Source organism: Enoplosus armatus, chromosome 17 (assembly GCF_043641665.1).
Source record: "Enoplosus armatus isolate fEnoArm2 chromosome 17, fEnoArm2.hap1, whole genome shotgun sequence".
Classification (NCBI taxonomy): Eukaryota; Metazoa; Chordata; class Actinopteri; order Centrarchiformes; family Enoplosidae; genus Enoplosus; species Enoplosus armatus.
The window spans coordinates 19,501,719-19,522,700 of NC_092196.1; the positions used below are offsets into that span (position 1 = coordinate 19,501,719).

The window sequence follows — 20,982 nt, forward strand, 5'->3', positions numbered from 1 at the left end:
GAGGTTCATCTTGTTTAAATACATTCTTATATTACAGATACAACTGATGTTATGACTAAAATGACAATGGAAGGACTTATTGACATCTATTAAAAAAAAAGATTTAATTAATCATAAATGTCTTTATGTCACAGATAATGCAGAAAGGAATCTCACACAGGTAGACTGACAGTGGATGCAAGCATTTATTCAAGGCAATGGCAGTGGCAGGGATTGTACAAACTAAAAATGTTTTTAAAGTTTTGGCCATCCAAAAACGTAGAAAATACAGTGGTTGTTTATTATCATTTGATATGTTGAACTTATTACACTAAAATACAATTTGTTTACTTTGAACCAGAGCAGATTGTTAGCCGTATGTGCAAACAAGGTGAGGTCCAAATGCATATTTTCTCACATCCCAATGTCGGTCAAATTACTTTGGATACTGTTCGTATTTGTGCCTGCACTTTTCAAGCAGATAAAAGTTATTTCAACAACAAATTAATGCTTTCATTTAATACATTTTATTCGACAGATGCAAAACGTCACACAAACAATAAAGCTTAAAAAAAAATCATTCAATATGTAATCTACAAAACTTAAAGGTGCATTTCTTCACGTGTGCATATCTGCTTTATTTTTTTAAGGAGACCATGAAGACTTGATTTTGTTATTCTGATTTTGACAACAAATAACAGATGGTGACCGCTCATTAAGCCCCGCCCCCATAGTTACTGTTGCTATGTCCGTTAAGCTTTCCATTCTCATGCAGCTACATTAAACCTGTGTACGATGATAATTCAATTATTATAATGATATTGTTTTCAACAACAGGTCCTTGATTTCTCATTTCTACCGTGGATTTTACCGGCTGAAACAGCAACAACAATGTTGCTGGCAGATTTGATCATCTGTATCTAGCTAAGATATTAAGCTAACATTAGCTTATCCTTACCTACTCCGTGAATTGGTTAAAAACTCTGTCTCGAGCTGACTTGTTTTCAAGATACTTTATGGCCACATACATTATATTGTGCTAGCAGACTGAAGCTAAAGCTAACAGGTCCCAGGCTCAAACATGTAAATGTAAAAGAAAAACTTTGTTTTAATAGTACCCTCTTTGGCTGTTTCTAGCTTACATGCTTGTTAATATTTTCACTGAGGACTAACCGATGTATTTGGTAAACGTAACTCAGGTAATGTTGGCTGCAGTTTCTCAAGTGTAAACAATCCTCAAAGAGCTGCTAACGTTAGCATGATAGCATCAAGGAACCGCTTCCACAAAGTGGAGAAACACTGAACAGCTAGCTAGCTAGCTAATGTAATCTCACTAGCTAGCATTAGTGATATGCTCCTTGGCTTTGGAGGGAACACTCAGTTAGCCAGGTATGCTAACATCTAGAGTTTAGAGCATTAGAGTTTAATCAGCTCTTTACACTTTACTACAGCCCTAGTTCAGTTTTCTAAGCTGTGATTGGACAATCGATGGTTAATGGGAGGGGTTTAAAAAACGGTCAACAGTCCAAATGTTTGCTAAAAATGTTTCAACCATTTTCTAATTAAAGTAGCTTTCAGTGTGCATTTCCAATTGAATATATTTCTTATCTTTAGACGTCAATGTTTCATATTTACAAAATGACAAAATGTATATTTTCACTTTTGACAAAAACATAGTCGACATTTGGTCTATGTGAGCAGAACAGGTTATAGCATCGTATATGTTTAAGGAACATTAATATGTGACGTATAGAGGAAAATATTACTTTGGAAAAATAAATAAATAAATAAATAAATAAATAAAACCTTTTCTCTTTCGTAGCCGCACAATAAACGTTATGATGGCTTCTCAAATCTAAATCTAAAACAGAGAAATAGATGTTTGTGCTCAGGAGGGAAATCTAAACATTTGACTGTTGTTTCTTCTCATATAGTGCATACTTGATAGACAGCTACTCTGGTATTGTCAGGCAGTATTAGTTTAGGGTTTAGGTAAGATACATGTCACATTCATTCTACTACAAATGTCATGAGTACTACAGTATTTTTTAAAATCCAAAATGAGATAAGTTCACTGTGTGATTATTAGGCTAAAGCTGGGAGTTAGATATTCAGTACTGAGGAAACACACACTGCAGTCCAGTTTGTAAATAGAAGATGTAATAAAACAAGTCTTTTCCAGGTCTAGTCTCTAAGGACACGTTTACAACATTCAGAGGAGTAAAGAAACCGACTGAACCCGAGCTTACAAACAGAAAGGAGGAAGGAGACGCTCCAGCTAAAAACTCGTCTGTGCTTTCAAAACTCGTGTCTGTGATACATGTCTGGATCGTAGTATTTGGTGACCACCACTCTGTTGGCAAACTTGCGGCCGGTGAGAGCTTGCATGGCTTTCTGACAGTCTGCAGCGGAAACATACTCCACAAAGATCTGGAACGAAAAACAAGTCAGTCAGTCGGGTCCTGAATGGTATGAAGATGAGAGGAGGACCTCAGATCTATGAGCGCTCATTCAGAGCTTCCTTACAAGTGTGTAAAGTTCATTGAAAAGTGGGTGTGGCCACAAAAACCTGGAAAATGAAATGAAACAAACAAAGTTGGGCTTTTATTTGAGACCGTCTCATCGGTCTCAGTCCTGGATGACGAAGTCTCACCTTTCCACAGCCGGGGACCTCCACGCCGTCGACGGGGCGGGGGATCTCGATGGAGCGGACGCTGCCGTACTTGCAGCACTCCTCTCGGATGTCTTCCAGGATCTCCTCGTAGTCCTCGTCGTCCACCAGTTCCTCGGGCATCACCATGTTGAGAAGGCACAGCACCTCTGTGGGCATGCCTGAGTTCTGCAGCCTCTGAAGCCCAGGGACCTGCAGCGTCACCGGGGTCTCTATGATGGAGGTCTGCGGGGGGAGGAAAAGTCGTACACATCAGCTGAAGATTTACAATCACTGCAGACAAATAAGACCACGGTCCAGACGCAGAGCCTCAGTCTGATACTAAATGCATTTCCCATAAAGCCTGCTGCTTCCTGCCCCCCCCTCCCTCTGCCTGTTTCTGTATCTTTGGCATTCCTGCAGTGGATAAACATGTTGGAAGTAATCTTTCCATTGACCCGTCACTTCCTCCATCTGCCATCGAGGGCAGAACCAGTTCCTTTTGTGCCGGAAGAACGGAGTCTTTACGTTGTAGGAAAATAAAGACAGCAGTGTCCCAGCAAGAAGTTGCTTCCCAGGAATGTTTCACCTTTTCTCAGGAAACACCAGGATTTCTAACCAACATATATTTTGATAAACACAGATGAACATCCCTTTTTAAGACAACACTCTATCTTTTAAGGTGTTTAAGGTGCTCAGATTAGAGATTTCCTCCAGTTGTTTCTGCGTCTGATCGTTTAACTGTCGGCTCATTTTATTTACTTTAATTTGCAGATTTTAAATTCTCCATCATGGACATGAATTCTAACGAGCTTTTGCCACATGGTGAACTTCAGTACTTACAGTACGGCAGTCTCTAGCACACATTCATTTTTTAAAAATATTTTTCCTGGGAAACAGGAGTGAATTTTGCCAAAGAGTCCTGGGAAATACCAGGATGTAATTTCATGATGGCTCATCGTCACATTATCATGTCTTACTGGGACGCTTGAACAGAACGGAGCTTTTCCAGCTGTGATCTTTTAGGTAAGGTAAAGGGTTAAAGGAGTCCTACTCACAGGATTGGCGTTTTTAGCTCCCACACTCGCCCTTTGGACTATCAGCTTTTTGTCGCCCAGTTGCATCCCATTGAGCCCAGCAACTGCCTGGCAAAGAAAACACACGGACGTCAAAGCAACACATTAAACAACACAGCCGATAATCTCAACACAGAGAGTTATCGTCGTTACCTGATCAGTGGCGCTGACGTCTACATATTCGCAAAAGGCGTAACCTTTGGACAGTGACGTGGCACTGTCCTTCACTAGATTGAACGCTTTGAGAGGCCCGAACGATGTCAAGAGCTCCTTTACCTGCAAGAAAGAGATGGAGACTGATACATCCCAGTGAACATGCAGTAACCTACACAGTGAATTCATCACAGTCAGTTAATAACATGATTATTGAAAACAAAATGTGTGCAATTAAGTAGAATTCGTTTAGGTCGTTTTGCAGTTTACAGATTCTGCATTGTTATGCTGATTCACAAAAAGAGGAAAGAAGAGACAGCAGTGCATAAAAATGTTCATGTCTGTTCAGGAAGGACAGAGTAATGCTGATGATGTGGATCTGAGTTACGTCCGGGGAACAACAAAATAAAACTGAGACATCAGAGAAAACTACAGAGGTCTTCTAAAGTATTGTTGAGACATAGATATAGATATGCAAATGATATTGAAAGAGTAATAAATTATTCATCATATTCAAAGCTGGAATTGTTTTTACGACAAGCTGAACGGTAAAAGGTGCAAGTTAATCTTATTTAGATAACTTTAAAAGATTGACTTTTATTGTATTTTGCCGGCTGCAGGCAGTTGGACAATATGTTTACACTTTCTTACCTTTACATTAAAAGCTCAATACAACCCCCCCCCCCCCCCCCCCACCTCCAAAACCACCATCATCAACAACAACCCCAAGTCTTAATGATCAGGCCTTAACCCAAAATCCCCGGGGTCCTAAACGCGCTCCAAAAGCATGATGGGAGAAAGAAAGCAGCCAGTAAGGGAGCCTGCTGGCTAGGAGTGTATCCGTGTGAGGACCAGAATGTCTTACTTGCCTTGTGTTACATGTTGGCATGGCAGCAGTAGATGAGTACTACTGAACAAATTATGAGCGCAGACTTAACGATCTTACAGGCCCCTAGCTGGGGACAAAGTGGGGGAACAAAAATGAAAGAGCTGTGAGTATCAACGCAGTGGCAGCGACTGCAAGTATTAAAAAATAAATGAGTCAGTGAATAATATACATCAGGCTACATGTGAGCTAGTTACGAGTAGATGAGACAGAACGGACAGCTGGAATTCAATTCACCGTGTGACACAAAATATTTACACCACCTGCTCACCTGAGAGCAAAGATGGAGCTCAACTGTGAGTCTGTTCAGATGTGATGGAACTCTTTATGAGCAAATATTTACTCCGACTTCTGATATTCTCAAAGAAAAAGTCCACTTATACTTTCACTTACGATTCATTTCCAGTGTTTGCCTGATTTTACCCATAATGCCTTTCTGCAACCACCAGAGAATGGGCCTAAACTTATTGGACTCTATAGCTCAGGACTCTTCAGGCCGATACCAATATTTGGGAGTTTAAAAAACCTGATAATTATATAGATTTTTTCACATAAATGCGTAACATAAACAACAATCTTAATACGGATCTCTTACATTTGTTTTTTAAATAATTGTGACCAAGATACATACTGAGCGGGACATTTTATAAAAATGAAAATTAAAAAGTTCTGTAATAGTGACACCTAATTTAGCATATACATATATATGACATACACACCGATACGATTTATCTGCAGTAAGCTAATAACGGCTGATTGATTGGCCTAGATCCATCTGCAAGCAATCATTATTTTCTGTATTGATTAATCTGTCTAAAATGGCGTCACAAGATGTCTTCAAACTCCGACCAGTACGACCAAAGATAATCAACAATCAATGACATAAAATAAAATAAAAAAACAATAGTCTCATGTCAACTTTTCTTAATAAGTGGTTTAAACAATTCTTCGATCGGGGCTGAAGTTAAAGATTACTTTCATAGTCGATTCATCTTTTTTTTCTCAATCAATCAATTAATCATTTTGTCCCTTAAAATATAAGAAAATGGTAAAAAAAAATAAAAATAATTACAGTACAAAGATAACGGTATCAGATTCTTCATTTTGTCCAACCAAAACTTCAAGACTAAAGACACTAAGTTTATTATCACATCTGAAATCAATTAAAACAATTGATGAAATATTGGTTTGCTGTGTTCGTCTGAGCCGCCGACACTAAAACCATCTCACCATCCACAGCTGACATCTTCTGCCCAAAAATCACAACCAACAAACAAAAGTAGTCCAGACAAAAGAAGCACCTCTCTTGTTTTTATCAGAGGGTTTGTTAAGGTGGACTTTTTCTTTGACAATACTGACTCAGATGAACCGGGAGCAACATTAAATACCACACAGAAATAAATACAGCTCATCAGCCTCTTGTGTAAATATACTGGACTTTGCTTACCTTTCTTTAATCAGTATGCTTTACATGAGAAAGGTATAAGCAGTTTACTTAGATAGCCAAGTCACAAAAAGTTCTTATAATAATACTCAGAAATGATTAATGACATGATGATTAATGTTTGCTATTTAAAAAGAGCTAATTATCTGTAGAAGTTGTCCATTGTGAATACTTTAAAATATCAGAAACATATTCACAAATACAAGTCACTGAATATGAAGCTTTTGTTTATGTTTTCTCTACTTTGTTTTATTGTTGTTATTCTTTGTCTTTTTTGGGGTCACGTCCTGTTTCTGGCTCAGATCTTTTGACTTTTCTCTCTGATTTTTCATGTCATAAAGAACATATCTAGTGCATGTTTAAAGTGTGACAAAAACCTCAGCACGTGAGAGAAAAATGAGGAAACATGAGTGCACCTGTTCAGTCTGTGTTTGGTTAAATACCTGGTCGTCGTTAAGGTAGTTTGGCAGACCTCCTATGAACAGTTTGTGAGGGGAATCAGGAACGACTGTGGAGACGACGCCTGCGGAGGCAAAGACGACAAGCAAAGAAAACATTTTCTGCATCATGTAACAGAACGTGTCTTTGCTTCATTACTCAGAAACAAACCTGGGACGTGGAAGGCGGGCTGCTCTGAGATACCAGGTAAAGGCCGATAGTCGTGAGGTCTTCTGATCTTCAGCGACTGACCCTGGAAAATGATTCCATCGAAGGCCATGGCCTGCGTCGTCTCATCGACAGACCGAAACTAGAAGGGAAAGACACGTTGAGACTTTGGCCGCAACACAATGCAAACTTATAATAATGTGTGAGAGAGACAACAAGCAGCATCAACAGGTGTCTCACAGTTACTGCACGATGGGTTACTGCTCATATCAGAGATGAATCTACTTAAAGCACTTTGTGTTCTCTGGTTTTGTGTAATAATCATTTGTGATAAAAAGCAAAAACCTAGTCTAATTTGCCTTTAAGCTGTTTTGTGTTTTTATTATTGTTATGACCAACTTGTTAATAAAGCTCCTCCTGATCTGCTGTGTTTGTTAATCAGAGGATCACTGCAGAAGCCCAGCTGAGAGAAATTAACAGGGAGAATGAAATATTTTCAACAAAAGTATTGAGCATCAAATGATACAAAAGCAGCGAGCAAACATTTTCACTCTTCTCAAAAAAAAGCCTCCTTATTTTACATTTAATATTATTCCTTTCACTTTGGGATCTTAAAGCAGTAGTTTGACATCTTGACGAGCGTTAGATGAGAAGATCGTCACCACTCTCACGTCTGTACGGTAATTATGAAGCTACAGCCAGCAGCCGGTTAGCTTAGCTTAGCACAGAGACTGGCAACAGGGGGAAACAGTTAGCCTGGCTCTGTCCAAAGGTAACAAAATCCACCGACCAGCAGGTCTGTGTGTGTCGTCACTGTGAGGTTGCCAGGCAACCTGTGCAGACTCCAGGAGGTCACGAAGGCCAAGAAATAGTCCGGCACATAACAAAAAATGACTAATTGTCTGCTTACACTTTAGTTTTTTAGTTTTTATGGATTAATAACAAGATATAACATGTTGATTAGTGAGTTTTCAGTCTTTATGCTAAGCTAAGCTAACCGCCTGCTGACAGATATGAGAGTGATATCGATCTTCTTCTTCTCAGCAAAAAGAGAATAAGCTTTTATCCCAAAATGCCGAACTTTTCCTCCGAATAAAGACTTTGTGAAGTTAGCAGCAGGAATATATTTTACATGACAGCACAAACCTCTAGGAAAGCAAAGTTTTTATCCTGATTAATCTGCACGGCGAGGACAGGGTTGCTCGGGGCTTGTGAAAGGCCTGCGAGCCGCATCTGAGCGTTAAAGAACTCAGCCATGGACTCCTGAGGAGAGAGACAACAAACAGCATGGCTGGAAACTCTGCAGCACGAACACATCAGTGTCAACAGGAAGTCAGAGGAGAGAGACTTTACCTCCGTCACTCCAAAGGGAATATTTCCAACATAGAGGCGTCTGGCTTGTCTCGTCATCTGACTGCCAACTATGGGCACCTGTGTCGGTGCTGCAGCCACTCCAGTGGTGGTCGACGTCGCCAGCAGAGCTATTGTTGGTATCTGTCCGGCCGCTGAGGGAACATGAAGGAGAGAACATATGAGGAACTTAGGAACCTACAGAAGGCTGTAGGCTGAGGTGACTCTGAAGAGCTCAGAGGCTAAACAAGCAGAGAGAACATGATGAAGTACCTTGCATAGCTTTATATTGCATTGGTGTGATGTGTTCAAAGCCAGGAGGAGGCACATCCCAGTATTTGCAGGTCCTTTTCTTCCTTGTTCGCCTCGGCGAGTGGCTGGATGCAGATAGAGGACAAAATAAAAGCTCTAACAGTAGAGAAAAACTTCAGACGGGTGCATTTTCCCATTAAAAGCCTGTCCGGTGGAGCTGTGAGGCCGGCCTCTGTGCTCTGCAGCAGAGAGCTGGTGCGGCAGCTTCCACCCACTGACCTGTGCTTCTTGTGGTCCCTGGAGGAGCTCCGGCGGTCCCGGCTCTTCCGGTCTCGGCTGCGGCTTCTCTTCTCTCGGCTGCGGCTCCCTCGGTCTTTGCTCCAGCTGCGGTGCTTGTCGCCTCGGGCGGGAGATCCACTGCGACTCCTCTTTTTGTGTCTTTCTCTTTCTCTCTCTGTGCAGAAAGCAGCAAGCAACAATTACTATACATCTGTCAATAAATACTCGATATATACTATATTTATTATTAATACTGCAGGCAGAAGAGCGGCAACGATCAGCTGATTAATCCTCTTCTGGTTGCTTTTCTTTGCTTTATGCAGAGGTGGAAAGTAAGGTACTTGTAGAGGTACTTGTATTTTACTTGAGTATTTCCAATTTCTGCTACTTTATCCTCCACTACATGTCAGAGTGAAACATTGTGCTTTTTGCTCCACTACATTTATAGTTACTTTGATTTTAGAAACAAAACACATGATAAACATGATAAAATATAATGTGACATTATAGATTGAAGGCCCTGCATCCCCACACAGCTGTTTTCAGTTTTGTGGCTGATTGAATTATAAAGTTGTATCTTGTCCCACAACATCGATTAAGCCCTAGTATGTAGTGTTACTGGATTACTCATATTCCTGCCTTTACAGGCAATTAAGATTATCATACATATTATTACCTAGTAAATACTTAACTAATGTGTCTGGTTTATAATCACCATGGAAATTATTCCTATTACATTTTTCTAAAAACAATTATCACACACAGTGGCACCCAACACGTCTCCTTTCTATATTAATTACATGCTCTGATACCCTCCAGTCTCCTCTGACCACTGCATCATATTTCTTTGAGGAATCTGACAGTTTAATGTGGCCTTTCTTCTTGGGAACGTCAGGTAGAGCATGACTCAAGACCTTTCGACAAATCGATATGAGGTACTTCTCATTTCTGTGCAGATCTGATCCACTTGGTAGCTCTACGTTGATTAAATGTCAAGTTTTAGATGTGGTATGTGTGGGTGCAAGGTTATTATTTTTACTTTCCTTTGTCTGGGAACCTTCTTTGTGTTGTATGTTACTTCAAACTTCACTGCTCTACCTCACTGTACTTACTTGTTAGTTTCCATTGTCAGTTAGCCTGACAATTAATTTCCTGATTAATAAATTCATTGTTTAGAAATCAAAATGTCAGAGAATGGTGAAAAATTGCCCATCACACTTCCCTAAAGGTCAAGGTGAAGTCTTCAGATGTCTTGTTTTATCCCACTAACAGGCGCGACTAATGGTTTCAGCTCTACATGAGTTGTATTAATCTGTCACCTGCTCAGTGTTTTCGCATGATTGTGAAACTCTTTTGTTTTGAGTCGTGCTACATAAATCAAAGTTATGATGGGGATGATGTTGATGATGAGCACTATTGTTATCATTCATTATGTAATTAGTTATCATATATTATAGTCACATATCATTTAGTATTGTTATTATTGTTGTTTGTTGTTGTTGTCAGAGGATAACACAAATAATTTGTGAGATTTTGCATTAGTTTTATTAATTTTATGTTGCAGCAATTAATAATGGATGCCGAATTGAGAAGTAAAATAATACTATTCAGAAAATGTCATATTAAATCATTTCTACCCGGATGTATCTTTGCAGGTGGGCACGACATTATGAAAGGCGAAAGATTTGAACGTAGTTTCGCATCTTACTGTCTCGTGCAGGAGAATGGCAGGTAAGTTCCCTGTGTACTCACACCGGTACCCAGACTGCGTCCACTACTGTATGCAACGTTTAGCAGCGGCTGTCTAGAGGCTATAGGATGAGGATGAGATTACCGGCATCATGAAGCTAAATGTTAATAAAGCCAACATGAAAAAGGTAAACAAGCTGAGTCATAGCGTGGGAAACTGCACGCTAAAGTTGCTGTCAGGTCGGGTTATTCATTCATAAAATAATGTGGGGAGCTAATTTATTACGCACTATGCAAGCGTTGCATCGCTAGCTTGAAGACCAAACTGGGACGCAGACATACCGTTAATACTTACCTTGTCGATTCTCGCTCAGCTGCTTCTCGAATTCCTCGAAATCCGACATTACACCGGTTATCTTGCTGTGTAAAAATATAGCAGGTCTGACTCGTCTGAGGGGAACGATAAACCAACCAGCCCGCTGTGTCAGTGCAGTAAAAACCACTGAAACCTCTCCAGCGTCAGGACGGACACAGTTCACCCGCACAACGTCCGGTTACAACCTTCAGAATAAAACTCAGCCGTACCGGGGTGAAGTGATGTCCTGTTTGCTTGTTTTGTCTAACAGTCTAAAACCATAAGACATTCAGTTTACCGTCATGTAGGACAAAGAAAAACAGCAAATCATCACATTTGAGAGGCTAAAACCAGAAATTGCTTCGCAATTTTGCTTGAAAAATGACTGAAACAATGAATCGATTATCAAAATAGTGGCAGATTAATTTCCTGTCGATTGATTTATCTATTAATTGACTAACCAAAGCGGTTCTACATGAAAATCATAAAAGTGTAAGCCAATACTGGCACCTGGCTACTAATTGAGAGGATATGGGATTAAACAATTAATACATAATAAAGATAAATAAAGATAAAGAATGCTTTTATGAAGAACTTGTGGATATTTCTGCAATTATGTTTTTGTAAAAATTGTAAAACTTGTTGTACACAAGATGCATGCATGCATAAAGTCGGCCAGTGAAGTATTGTGTAGTGTGTCTTTTATTGTGATGATGTCAACATCCGGTCACGCTGTGTAATTTTTATAACTTGATTTTCTTGAATTTCGAGCCTTTCATTTCTTCACAGACACATAAAACATCACATTTATCAGCAGGATTGTGTTGTGTGAATGTTGACTTCTTAGCGACTATTAGCAGTTTCTGTTGGCAGTGCACTCATGGATCTACAGACAACTGTCACTGGATTACTTTGATACCGAAGAAAACTTAAAAACGTGATGATTCTCAGGCAAGTTCTGAAGCGTCTTTTTTCTATGAATTCTAAGCGGATTAATGGACATTAATTCATGATGGGAAATCAGAGATGATGATATCCCCAGGAAGTGCAAGTCACACTGAATGATATCAACATGTGCTTCTTGCCTGTGTGTAAAACCTGACTGAGTTATGACTCTGAGAAGGAGTGCGATCTTTTACTTCAACTTTACTGACCTTTACTTTTACACTAAGATATGAACAATATGTAAAATACAAAATAAATGCACTACATATCTGTGCATATAAGATGGAATGCATCACATGTCATAGTAAGAGCCTGTTACTTTGCCAAGTATTATATGGCCCATGTCAACCCCCTCTTTTTGCCCCGCCTGTCATTCTAAACATACCATGTTGACAACATACATGGAAAATAACTGACTCAGCTGTGCTGCTATTAAAAGAGCTCAAATCCCAAAGTATTGCTCTGGCAGGCCGCTCGGCTGACATGTCGGAGGAGCTCTGTGAGCGAGCTGCTGAGGTGTGCATCTACAGCTCCTCAGGAGAGGAATAAATCCAGAGTCCAGAACACCTGCAGAGGCCTCAGAAGCAGTAAGTGTCGGCTGCTAATTCATTTCTGACAATATCGAGGTCAGTTAGAAAGGACCAGCTCTCTTTAACCTATCAGTCTTGTGCCAAAACACTTTGTCAGCCAACTGGAGGACTTTGAGTGACACTTTTACCTTTATTTTTGTTCTCGACAGCAGCAGCTGCAGAACAGAAAGTTCCCTGTTTCTTTATCCCTGTTCAGTTTTTGACTGTGTTTATGCATCTCTTGAATAATGTGGCTGGTACTCTGCAACACTGAGCCTTTGTGAGAGATATGGTGTCTATTTCTAGGGCAGTTTATATTTAGAAGCCCCTTCTTGGACAAACAGCCGGTGCTTGGCTCGGTAAACCTAAACCAAAAGGTTATCTTCAAACTCCCACTCGGACAAAACTAGAACACGCGAGTGTCGATCTTTATAGTCTGATGACATAAAACTGGCCTGGTCGAGTACAGATTACGCTTTATGTAAGGAAAGATTGTCTCTGCAAGCTGATTATGAAAGATACTCTATGACTCAAACACTAAGAGGTCAGGGAGGTTGTTGAGACAACGGGCCCCTGGGCACAGACACGTAAAAGGCCCCCAACCCTCCTACACACCGTTTTTTGTCTCTTTGTGGTGGTTCTGGGTGACTTTTTAGTCATTTTAAATCTCTTTGTGGTCGATTAATTTTCCAACAAGAAATGTTAGCAGGCACTTCAAACAGAGGCCTGGGGGGGCTCCTGACCTCTTGGGCCCCTGGGCCTGTGTAGGCCCGTTCAGTACCCCTTTATGAGAAAGAACCACATTCATCATTCATCACTCAACTCAACTGAAACTAAGATCTGAAAGGTTGAAAGTAAGTTTTGAAAGTTCAACGTTAAGATTTGAACGCTGCTTCACACCCATATTGTTTGCAAAAGTTAAACACAGTTTCAGAACAGTTTTATGATTTGGGAATGTGATTTCACCTCATGAAGCACCGACTGTCTGTATATTCTATATGTATATAAATATCCAAGTATATCCAGAAGGTACAAATTTCATGCAGAAACATTAATGATGTGGTATTTATCATTTCGTTTTGATGACTGATGTAAGAACGTGGTTAAAAATGTCTTCTCTGTTTTTATTTCAGAGCTGTAAGAGTAGTTAGATTTAAAATGATTGTAGAAGGTGAGATGGATTCCAATGTTACGGAGCCGGAGAGCTTTTGGGTATGAAACGCTCCTTTTTCATGTAAATCATGTTCATTAGATCCTAAATGGTCTTTTGACATCTCATCCCATCTCATCTGCATCGTCAGAGAAATCATTTTCCATCTAAAAAGTATGAAAGTATGTTTAAATCTTTGAACATACTTTAACAACAAAAACGTGTTAGCTAACCATGATGTCCATGATGACGACAGCAACCCTGGTGGTTCATCTGTCATTTGTTTTAAATGAATAGTTTCTCATTTTGGGAAATAAGCTTATTATTTTTCTTCCCGAGATTTAGATGAGAAGATCGACACCACTCTCACATCTGTATGGTAAATATGAAGCCACAGTCAACGGTCAGTTAGCCTAGCTTAGCACAAAGACTGGAAACAGGGGGGAACAGCTAGCCTGCCTCGTTTGCTAATTTTACACTAAGGTTTTTCCAAACGAGATATGACGTGAATGAGCTTGAGGGATGCTAGTGCTGGATTTTGTTACCTTTGGCCAGGCTAGCTGTTTCCCCCCATTTCCAGTCTTTATGCTAAGCTAAGCTAACTGGCTGCTGGCTGTAGCCTTGTATCTATTAGACAGATTTGAGAGGGGTGTCAATCTTCTCATCTAACCCTCCAAAATAAAGTGAATAAGTATATTTCCCAGAATCTCTAACTACTCCTTTAATATTTTATATATATATATATATACAAAGATATATTTCTATTTCAATTCTGCATATTCAATATAAAATTTAATATAATTTTTTTTCAGGATATCCTCCAGGAGATGGACCCAGTATGGACCACCACTGTTCTCCTGGTGCCGCTGGTAGTCGTGCTGACTGCTGGATTTTTCTACCTCTATGGTGCAGTGATCGGCCTCTTGTCCAAAACATCAGTACGCAATAAGGTGGTGGTTATAACTGACGCTTTATCTGCGCTTGGAAAAGGTAACACACGCATGCTTTGTTGTTAAAAAACAAGCACTTACATTCGTGATTTTACAGGTATTTTCTTTGTCTTGTTTTCTTCTTTTTTGGGGGGGGATTTTATCAACAAAGAATGTGCAGGTGTGTTTCACAAAGGAGGGGCGAGGCTGATCCTCTGCGGGAAAAGCTGGGAGAAACTTGAAGAACTTGCAGATGATTTGGCAAACGCCTCAGACCCAACTGTAGTAAGTATATAATTCATACTATATATATATATATATACATATATATATATATATATAATCAACAAGAACGTACAGACAAGGGCTCCTCCACAATCTCAAAAACTACCTTTCTGTCAAGTGACATCTCCACAAAATGAATGAGAAACTCTTATCAACTCAAAATGAAGGTAAATACAATCAAAACCAAGAACGAGTACATTTGAGGTAAACAAGCAAAAAAGTCTTGAAGTAATGAAAAGAAGTCAAATTATTCCAGTCTGATGGGGCTTTAAACTTCCATCCATACGGTTTTTTTAAATCCTAATCTGAAAAGTAACTGACAGATAAATGTAGTGGAGTATAGTACAGAAGTACAAAACTTGAGTACATGTACTTTGTTACGTTACACCAGTGCAGACCTCCTTCTCATCGCTGTTTCTGCTCCTCAGACGTTTCCCTCTAAACTGGTGCTGCTGGACTTTGGGGACATGGACAGCATGCCGGAGGCGATCGTGGAGATCCTGGACTGTTACGGCTGCCTGGATATTCTCATCCTCAACAGCAGCATGAAGGTGAAAGCGCCTGCACAGAGTCTGTCTCTGGAGATGGACAAGCTGCTAATGGACAACAACTACTTTGGACCGGCCACGCTGGCCAAAGGTAAACGATGCAAACTTAATTAAAAGTAACGCCGGTGTTGTCACATTTCTTCCGTTGCTTGCTTGTTCTTGCTTTGCAGTGTGTTGGACATTTGTGTTTCAGGTTTGCTGCCCTCCATGATCTCCAGGAGAACTGGTCACCTGCTCCTGGTCAACAGCATCCAAGGGAAACTCGCGGTGCCTTTTCGCACTGCATGTGAGTTCATAAAGCAGTACCATTCTCCAGTGAAGTCTTTGGTATCATTACCGCACACTAAATCCTTGAAATGAATGGGACGAATGGCCTGCTGGCTGTTGCTGCCATTGTGTTCTTTAAAATTAAGCCTACATTTTTAGCCACGCTAGCAGCATGTTCTCCAGGGATGGCAATGTCGGCCCGTCAGTCCGTCCACCACTTTGCTCCAGACTGAAATATCTCAACAACTATTTGATGAATTGCCATGATATGTTGTACAAATATTCATGGTTCCCAGAAGATGAATCCCACTGACTTTGGTGATCATCTGACTTTACCTCTAGCGCCATCATCAGGTTAAAAATCTGGTTTATGACCAAACACCTAATGACTTTCCCATCAGCCTCAGACATGCAGGTGTGTCACTTTGCATGTTTTTCCAGATGCAGCCTCTAAACATGCAGTTCAGGCCTTCTTTGACTGCCTGAGAGCTGAAGTGGAAGAGTACGGCATCTCCGTCAGCACCATCAACCACACCTTCATCAGTCGCTCTGCGTCCGACAAGACAGAGGCAGCCTCCTCCAGATCACTGTGGTCACGTAAGTACAATCAGAGGAAAACAGGAAAAAGTTCAACCAAACATTATGTTGTTTTTTATGACTGCAGAGCCACATATAGTACAACTACAGGCCAGACTGCCATGATGATGTGGACTGTGTACTCATGGTCCCGACAGGATGATTGATTTCCCCTCTGGTAGACCAGTGTCTTCAGGTCTGGGACAAATTAATGGACTGATTTGATTCCCATTTTTGTGGCCCCCAGAGAGACACGACAAGGGCCATCGGTTTACTGTGTGCCAATTACTGTCTAGTCATTTAATATACTGATTCATATAAACTCCTGCAACTACTGCAAGGAGCCCTGAGCATAAAATCTCGTTTTACTACCTCTAATATTCCAGTTGATATTATATTATATGCTTACAATAACTGCAATAACAGATTTTGCCCTGGTATTACTTGGTATCAGATTAAAGCAAAATTGTGTTTATCACCAGGAAAAAAACACACAAAACGTTGATTTTAAAAAGAAAAATATTTTTAAGATGAATTCATAGAAATACAGACAGAAAACAGGGAAATTAAGTAAAAGTAGTAATACCACAATGAATTATGTCCTGCGTTCTTAAAAAAAAAGTAAAAGTACACAATTATTACCAGCAAAGCCTATTTAAGACATAGTGTTTTATTTATTATATTTGACATGTTTATGTTATATTTCAAGAGTGAATTTTTACAACTCTAATTTATATAACTGCATATTTTATAAACTGATCATCTGTTTCATGTAAAAAAAAATCTTGATCTTCAAAATAACTACAGCTGTTAAATAAAAGTATTTCCCTCTGAAATGTAGTGGAGTAGAAGTATAATGTATAAAGAAGTACCTCAAACGTGCACTTGCACTTAAGTACTTCAGTAAATGTACTTAGTATAGATGTGTGACATAGATGACTAAAACGTGTATTATTTAAACCTTATGTTGTCTTCTGTCCTCTCCTCCGTCTCTCTCGGCTCTTTGCAGTGTTATACACTAGGAAACCTCTCGGCGTCTCTCCCGATGAGGCAGCTGCTGAGATCGTGAAGACTTTAAACAACAAGAGGAAGGAGGTGGTAATTGCTCCCTCGCTCCCCAAGGTGGCCATCTACACCAGATCCTTCTTCCCTAATGTGTTCTTCGCTGTGATGGCTGCCGGAGTGAACAACGCTGCCGCCGCTGAGAAGATGTAGTGCTGCTGTCGTTCACCGTAATGACTGAGGACATTTGTGACACGATGAAGGGGAAACAAATCAGAGGAGATGTGGCAGGCAATCTAAAAGTAATACTGACAATCTGTCATTTTGTCCTGTGAGCGCTTTTAAACCATTTGAGTTTTGGTCTTCAACAGGAATATGGTCTTAAACTTCGTAAAAAGACTTAGTAAAAGGATGATTTTTAAAACTGTGCATTTGGCCTGCAAAGAACATGCTTTCCTGAGATGTGATGACATCCAAAGGACACTTCATATGTATAGTTATATGTTGATTTTCCATAGTTTCTCCATCAGAAAGAGTCGTTTTCTGTATATTTTATAGGTCAACATGCATAAAATGATCATCAGAGTGCAGAATTTACATAAAAATAGTAAATTATTAAGAAAATGTTGTATCTGTTCTTGTGTTTGTGGACATTTAGAATACAAATAAAAGTATTTATGAGTAAAAGTTCATTGTTTTTATTGTAATCTATCTTATTTATTCATTGTTGTTGTTTTTTTTAAAGAAAAACTAAGTTTAAACCAAAGTAAATATGGATATATTATTCATGCATTATTAGAACATTTTCCTCCATATTTGTTATTTCACATTAAAAGACTCTCTTGGTTATGTTTGCAGTTAATTGGAATTAATGTTTTGGAAGGACGACGATTGAATACTGATATTTTCTCTATAATTAATACCAAATCATGCGGATCTTTCTAGAACATTTCCTAGGAAATTGTTTGAAAATGACAGAACCGTGAAGTAAAGCGATTTACGAATGACAAATGGGTGCATAAATAGTGAAAACAAATAAAACAATTTGAACATCTAAGTGTTGAATCTATTTTCTCATCATTAAACCTTGGCTGTGATTGATGAGTATGTTGAGGAAAAAACGCATTTTAAATGTTTGTTTTGTCCATAAAGGTTAATTATTACCTTATGTGCATGTGGCGCCCCCTTGTGGACAGTCTTTACAAACACTACTGCATACGTCTCAGTGTTACGTGTCTTTTCATGTATAAATGGCCTTTAAACTGTTGTCCAGACTCACTGCGTCAACTATCCCAGTGAAGTCTCGACCGGCCGCCTTCAGCGCGTTGAGCTCCAGCCGCAGTTTAATGGTGAAACATGACCGACAGAAGCAGCGTTTCACCGTCACACCGGGCAGCGGGGCTGGTAAGCAGAGACAACCGGGGCTGGCGCTCCGGTGCCCGGGGACATCCTGTAAGGGAGCCCGGCGTCCACTCTCGGCCTGCTGAAACACGTTTCTGTGTGATGGATTAATTTACCGTTAGAATACACAGTTGTTTCGTTGCAGATGTTTATTTGGATTCTGCTCAAATATTGACAATGTCGTTCTCTTTAATAAGGAGAGGACGCTTTGCGAGACTCTACTAAAAAATCTGGGAATTTAATTTGCCTTTGCTCAAGGGCAAAGTTGCATAGACGATATGAATGACTTGTACTTAATACGATTTGTTGATAGCCACCTAACAATTCGGCATTCATATTATGTGGAAAATAACAGATTTAACTACATTTTAGGCTAGTTGGCCACAGTAGCACAGTTGCATCAGGGAATTTGAGGCCACCTAAATATACGTGTTTTTGGAGGGAGTCTGGTATAGATCATACTCTTCAAATGGTTAATGTAGGGCAGGCCAAAGGCTTTTTGGGGGGCCTCATACAGGAATGAATTATACCCATGTTACTCACCCCATTAAAATTCATCAACAGGTGGTCATTTCTCATGAGACAACACAAGTTAAAGCAACATTATGTAACTATTTCATCTTAAAATAAAAGCTTGGAAATCATTTTGAAGGTACAATGACTTGAAGAGGGAGAATGGTGCCTCTTTCATTCCCACTCTGTGCCCCAAACGCCTGTTCCTGCACTATGTGACTTGGTTGAACTGGTACGATCTCCCGCAAGAAGGCACTTCTGGCACTACGTCACAAGAGTCTAGCTCGGTACTCTCGGTGTCTGACGTCATGGAAGAGGCAGAGAGACCTTAGAAGCTAAGAAGAGTGAAAGATACCAATTCTTGCACAATGTTGCTTTAACTTACTTTAATAAATACTTAAGTAATTCAAAGTCAACATTTGGTTTTACATGTTTCATTTGTTGGGGTTGTCATACTCCTCTTTGGGGTCCCAGTGATTTTAAATATGGTGTGAAGTCCTCCGTGTCCCCCTGTCCTCAGGGGCCCATGACTGTGCGGTGCTGCACTACAGGTTCACCGGGGAGAAGGAAGTGGATCTAATGTCAACCTATGTACCAGAGACATTTAGGGGTCAAGGTGTTGCTGCACTGCTGTCACAGGTAGGAGTTAAACCTTTCAGGCATCAGTCTGTTTTAAAACGCTGCGGTTTCAAGTCATGTATTAGATGTTTTTATGCATTTAATGTTCCTTTCACAGGCTGCCATGGACTTTCTGGTTGAAGAAAACCTCAAGGCTCATGTCTCCTGTTGGTATATAAAGAAATACGTAGAGGACCACCCACTACAGCATTATAAAGAACTCGTCCTCACTTGACTGCAGCCTGTTTGTTCAGTGCAGCCTGGGATGCTACCTCAAATCAAACTACAACCTCGTGTACCGACTGTTGTAGGACGTAAAGCTACTTGTTTTACTCTGGATATTAATGCCTGATCAAACCCATGAAAGTTAGGCACAGTATACTTGATATTTAATGCCTGGTAAATATGAGTAAAGTTACTCAAAATCTGTGAGTTTGAAGATGATTGCTATTGATTTTATGTAGATTTTCTTTTTCTATATCAGATTTCACTTTGTTTTAATCTTGTGTCTGTAATGAGTCTTGTGTTTTAAATCACAAAGTAGTAATATTTATTAATTCAATGTTGGAACAACACATTCAAATATATATAGATATATAAATATTTATCCAGGCATCATGTTTGGATATTGATAATGTCTGCACACTTAAAAAAATAATAAATACATTGTAATATTGAGCCAAGGTAAAATTTGTTGACAATTAAAACATGATATTTTCTTCACTTAAGCTCGTGGATAGTTTACTATATACATATATAGATATATGAGTCTAATTAGTTGAGCTGCTCCACAATCTTTCCACGTACCCCCCCCCCCCCCCCGGTAACGGAGGAGAATCCTCTGGGATTCTCTGGATTTGGATGTGAAGAACTAGAAAAATGACAGTACAGCTCCCCTGTGGTTAACACGTACCTGCCATTTGTGTCTGCAGGAAGTAAATCATGCTGCTCTAGAGGTAAACAAACTGTCACTTTGTAATCACTGATAGCGCTTCATCATCCACCTGCAAGCTTCTCGAAGCCCAGCAGGAGCGTCTCATTAGTGCTGAAAGGTCTGATGGCCTCAGAGCACATGGTTCTCCTCATGTGTCCCGGCCTCTCCAGCTGGCAGAGCAGGTAAATGATGGCTTTGTAAATGTCTGCGTGGGCCTGGTATGTAAATTGGAGGTGTCTGGTGAGTCCTTAAGTGCTGCGTGACGAGCGGCCTCTCAAAGGGCTTGATTATATCTGAAGAAAAAGTGCCGATAGTCACACCTGTAGGCCATTACAGAGTGTTTTTCTACGTCCTCCACAGACTCGGGGTTAAGTTAGACATCCAACCCTCGTGGAGAACAATTGATAGCTGGTGCTGATGCCATCAAGACCAACTGTTATTTCTTTTAAAACGTGTTAAATGTCTTCAAACACCATGTTGTGTAACGGCGTCTTTAAGAAGTGCTTCTTCAAATGTCAAAGTACGA

At 39.9% G+C, this 20,982-nt stretch overlaps 3 protein-coding genes across 7 annotated transcripts; 2 read left to right on the forward strand and 1 right to left on the reverse strand.

The window, feature by feature from the left end:
• Nucleotides 1–2,277: 2,277 nt before the first annotated feature.
• LOC139300327 (splicing factor U2AF 65 kDa subunit-like) lies at nt 2,278–10,768 on the reverse strand. 2 transcript variants are annotated; one of them, XM_070923374.1, is made up of 11 exons: nt 10,720–10,768; nt 8,676–8,850; nt 8,418–8,521; nt 8,148–8,299; nt 7,941–8,057; nt 6,798–6,936; nt 6,632–6,711; nt 3,859–3,981; nt 3,693–3,774; nt 2,633–2,895; nt 2,278–2,409 (listed from the first exon to the last, which is right to left on the reverse strand). In XM_070923374.1, the coding sequence occupies exons 1-11, from the start codon at nt 10,766–10,768 to the stop codon at nt 2,278–2,280; spliced, it is 1,416 nt and encodes a 471-aa protein (XP_070779475.1). The 2 variants fall into 2 exon arrangements, with proteins under 2 accessions (XP_070779475.1, XP_070779476.1); XM_070923375.1 differs by having other exon boundaries at nt 2,633–2,875; nt 3,688–3,774.
• A 2,623-nt stretch (nt 10,769–13,391) lies between these two features.
• Nucleotides 13,392–17,680, forward strand: LOC139300361 (dehydrogenase/reductase SDR family member 7C-B-like). Of its 4 annotated transcripts, none has more exons than XM_070923419.1 (7): nt 13,392–13,445; nt 14,196–14,373; nt 14,485–14,597; nt 15,026–15,236; nt 15,339–15,431; nt 15,854–16,009; nt 16,998–17,680. In XM_070923419.1, exons 1-7 carry the CDS (start codon nt 13,392–13,394, stop codon nt 17,201–17,203), a joined length of 1,011 nt encoding a protein of 336 aa, XP_070779520.1. In that variant the 3' UTR covers nt 17,204–17,680. The 4 variants fall into 4 exon arrangements, with proteins under 4 accessions (XP_070779520.1, XP_070779521.1, XP_070779523.1 ...); XM_070923420.1 differs by having other exon boundaries at nt 14,208–14,373; XM_070923422.1 differs by lacking the exon at nt 13,392–13,445 and adding an exon at nt 16,471–16,488 and having other exon boundaries at nt 14,202–14,373; nt 15,854–16,001; nt 17,011–17,680.
• Nucleotides 17,681–18,229: 549 nt separating this feature from the next.
• LOC139300744 (protein NATD1-like) lies at nt 18,230–19,917 on the forward strand. The gene is made up of 3 exons (XM_070923926.1): nt 18,230–18,394; nt 19,425–19,543; nt 19,641–19,917. The coding sequence occupies exons 1-3, from the start codon at nt 18,241–18,243 to the stop codon at nt 19,755–19,757; spliced, it is 390 nt and encodes a 129-aa protein (XP_070780027.1). The 5' UTR covers nt 18,230–18,240; the 3' UTR covers nt 19,758–19,917.
• Nucleotides 19,918–20,982: the final 1,065 nt, after the last annotated feature.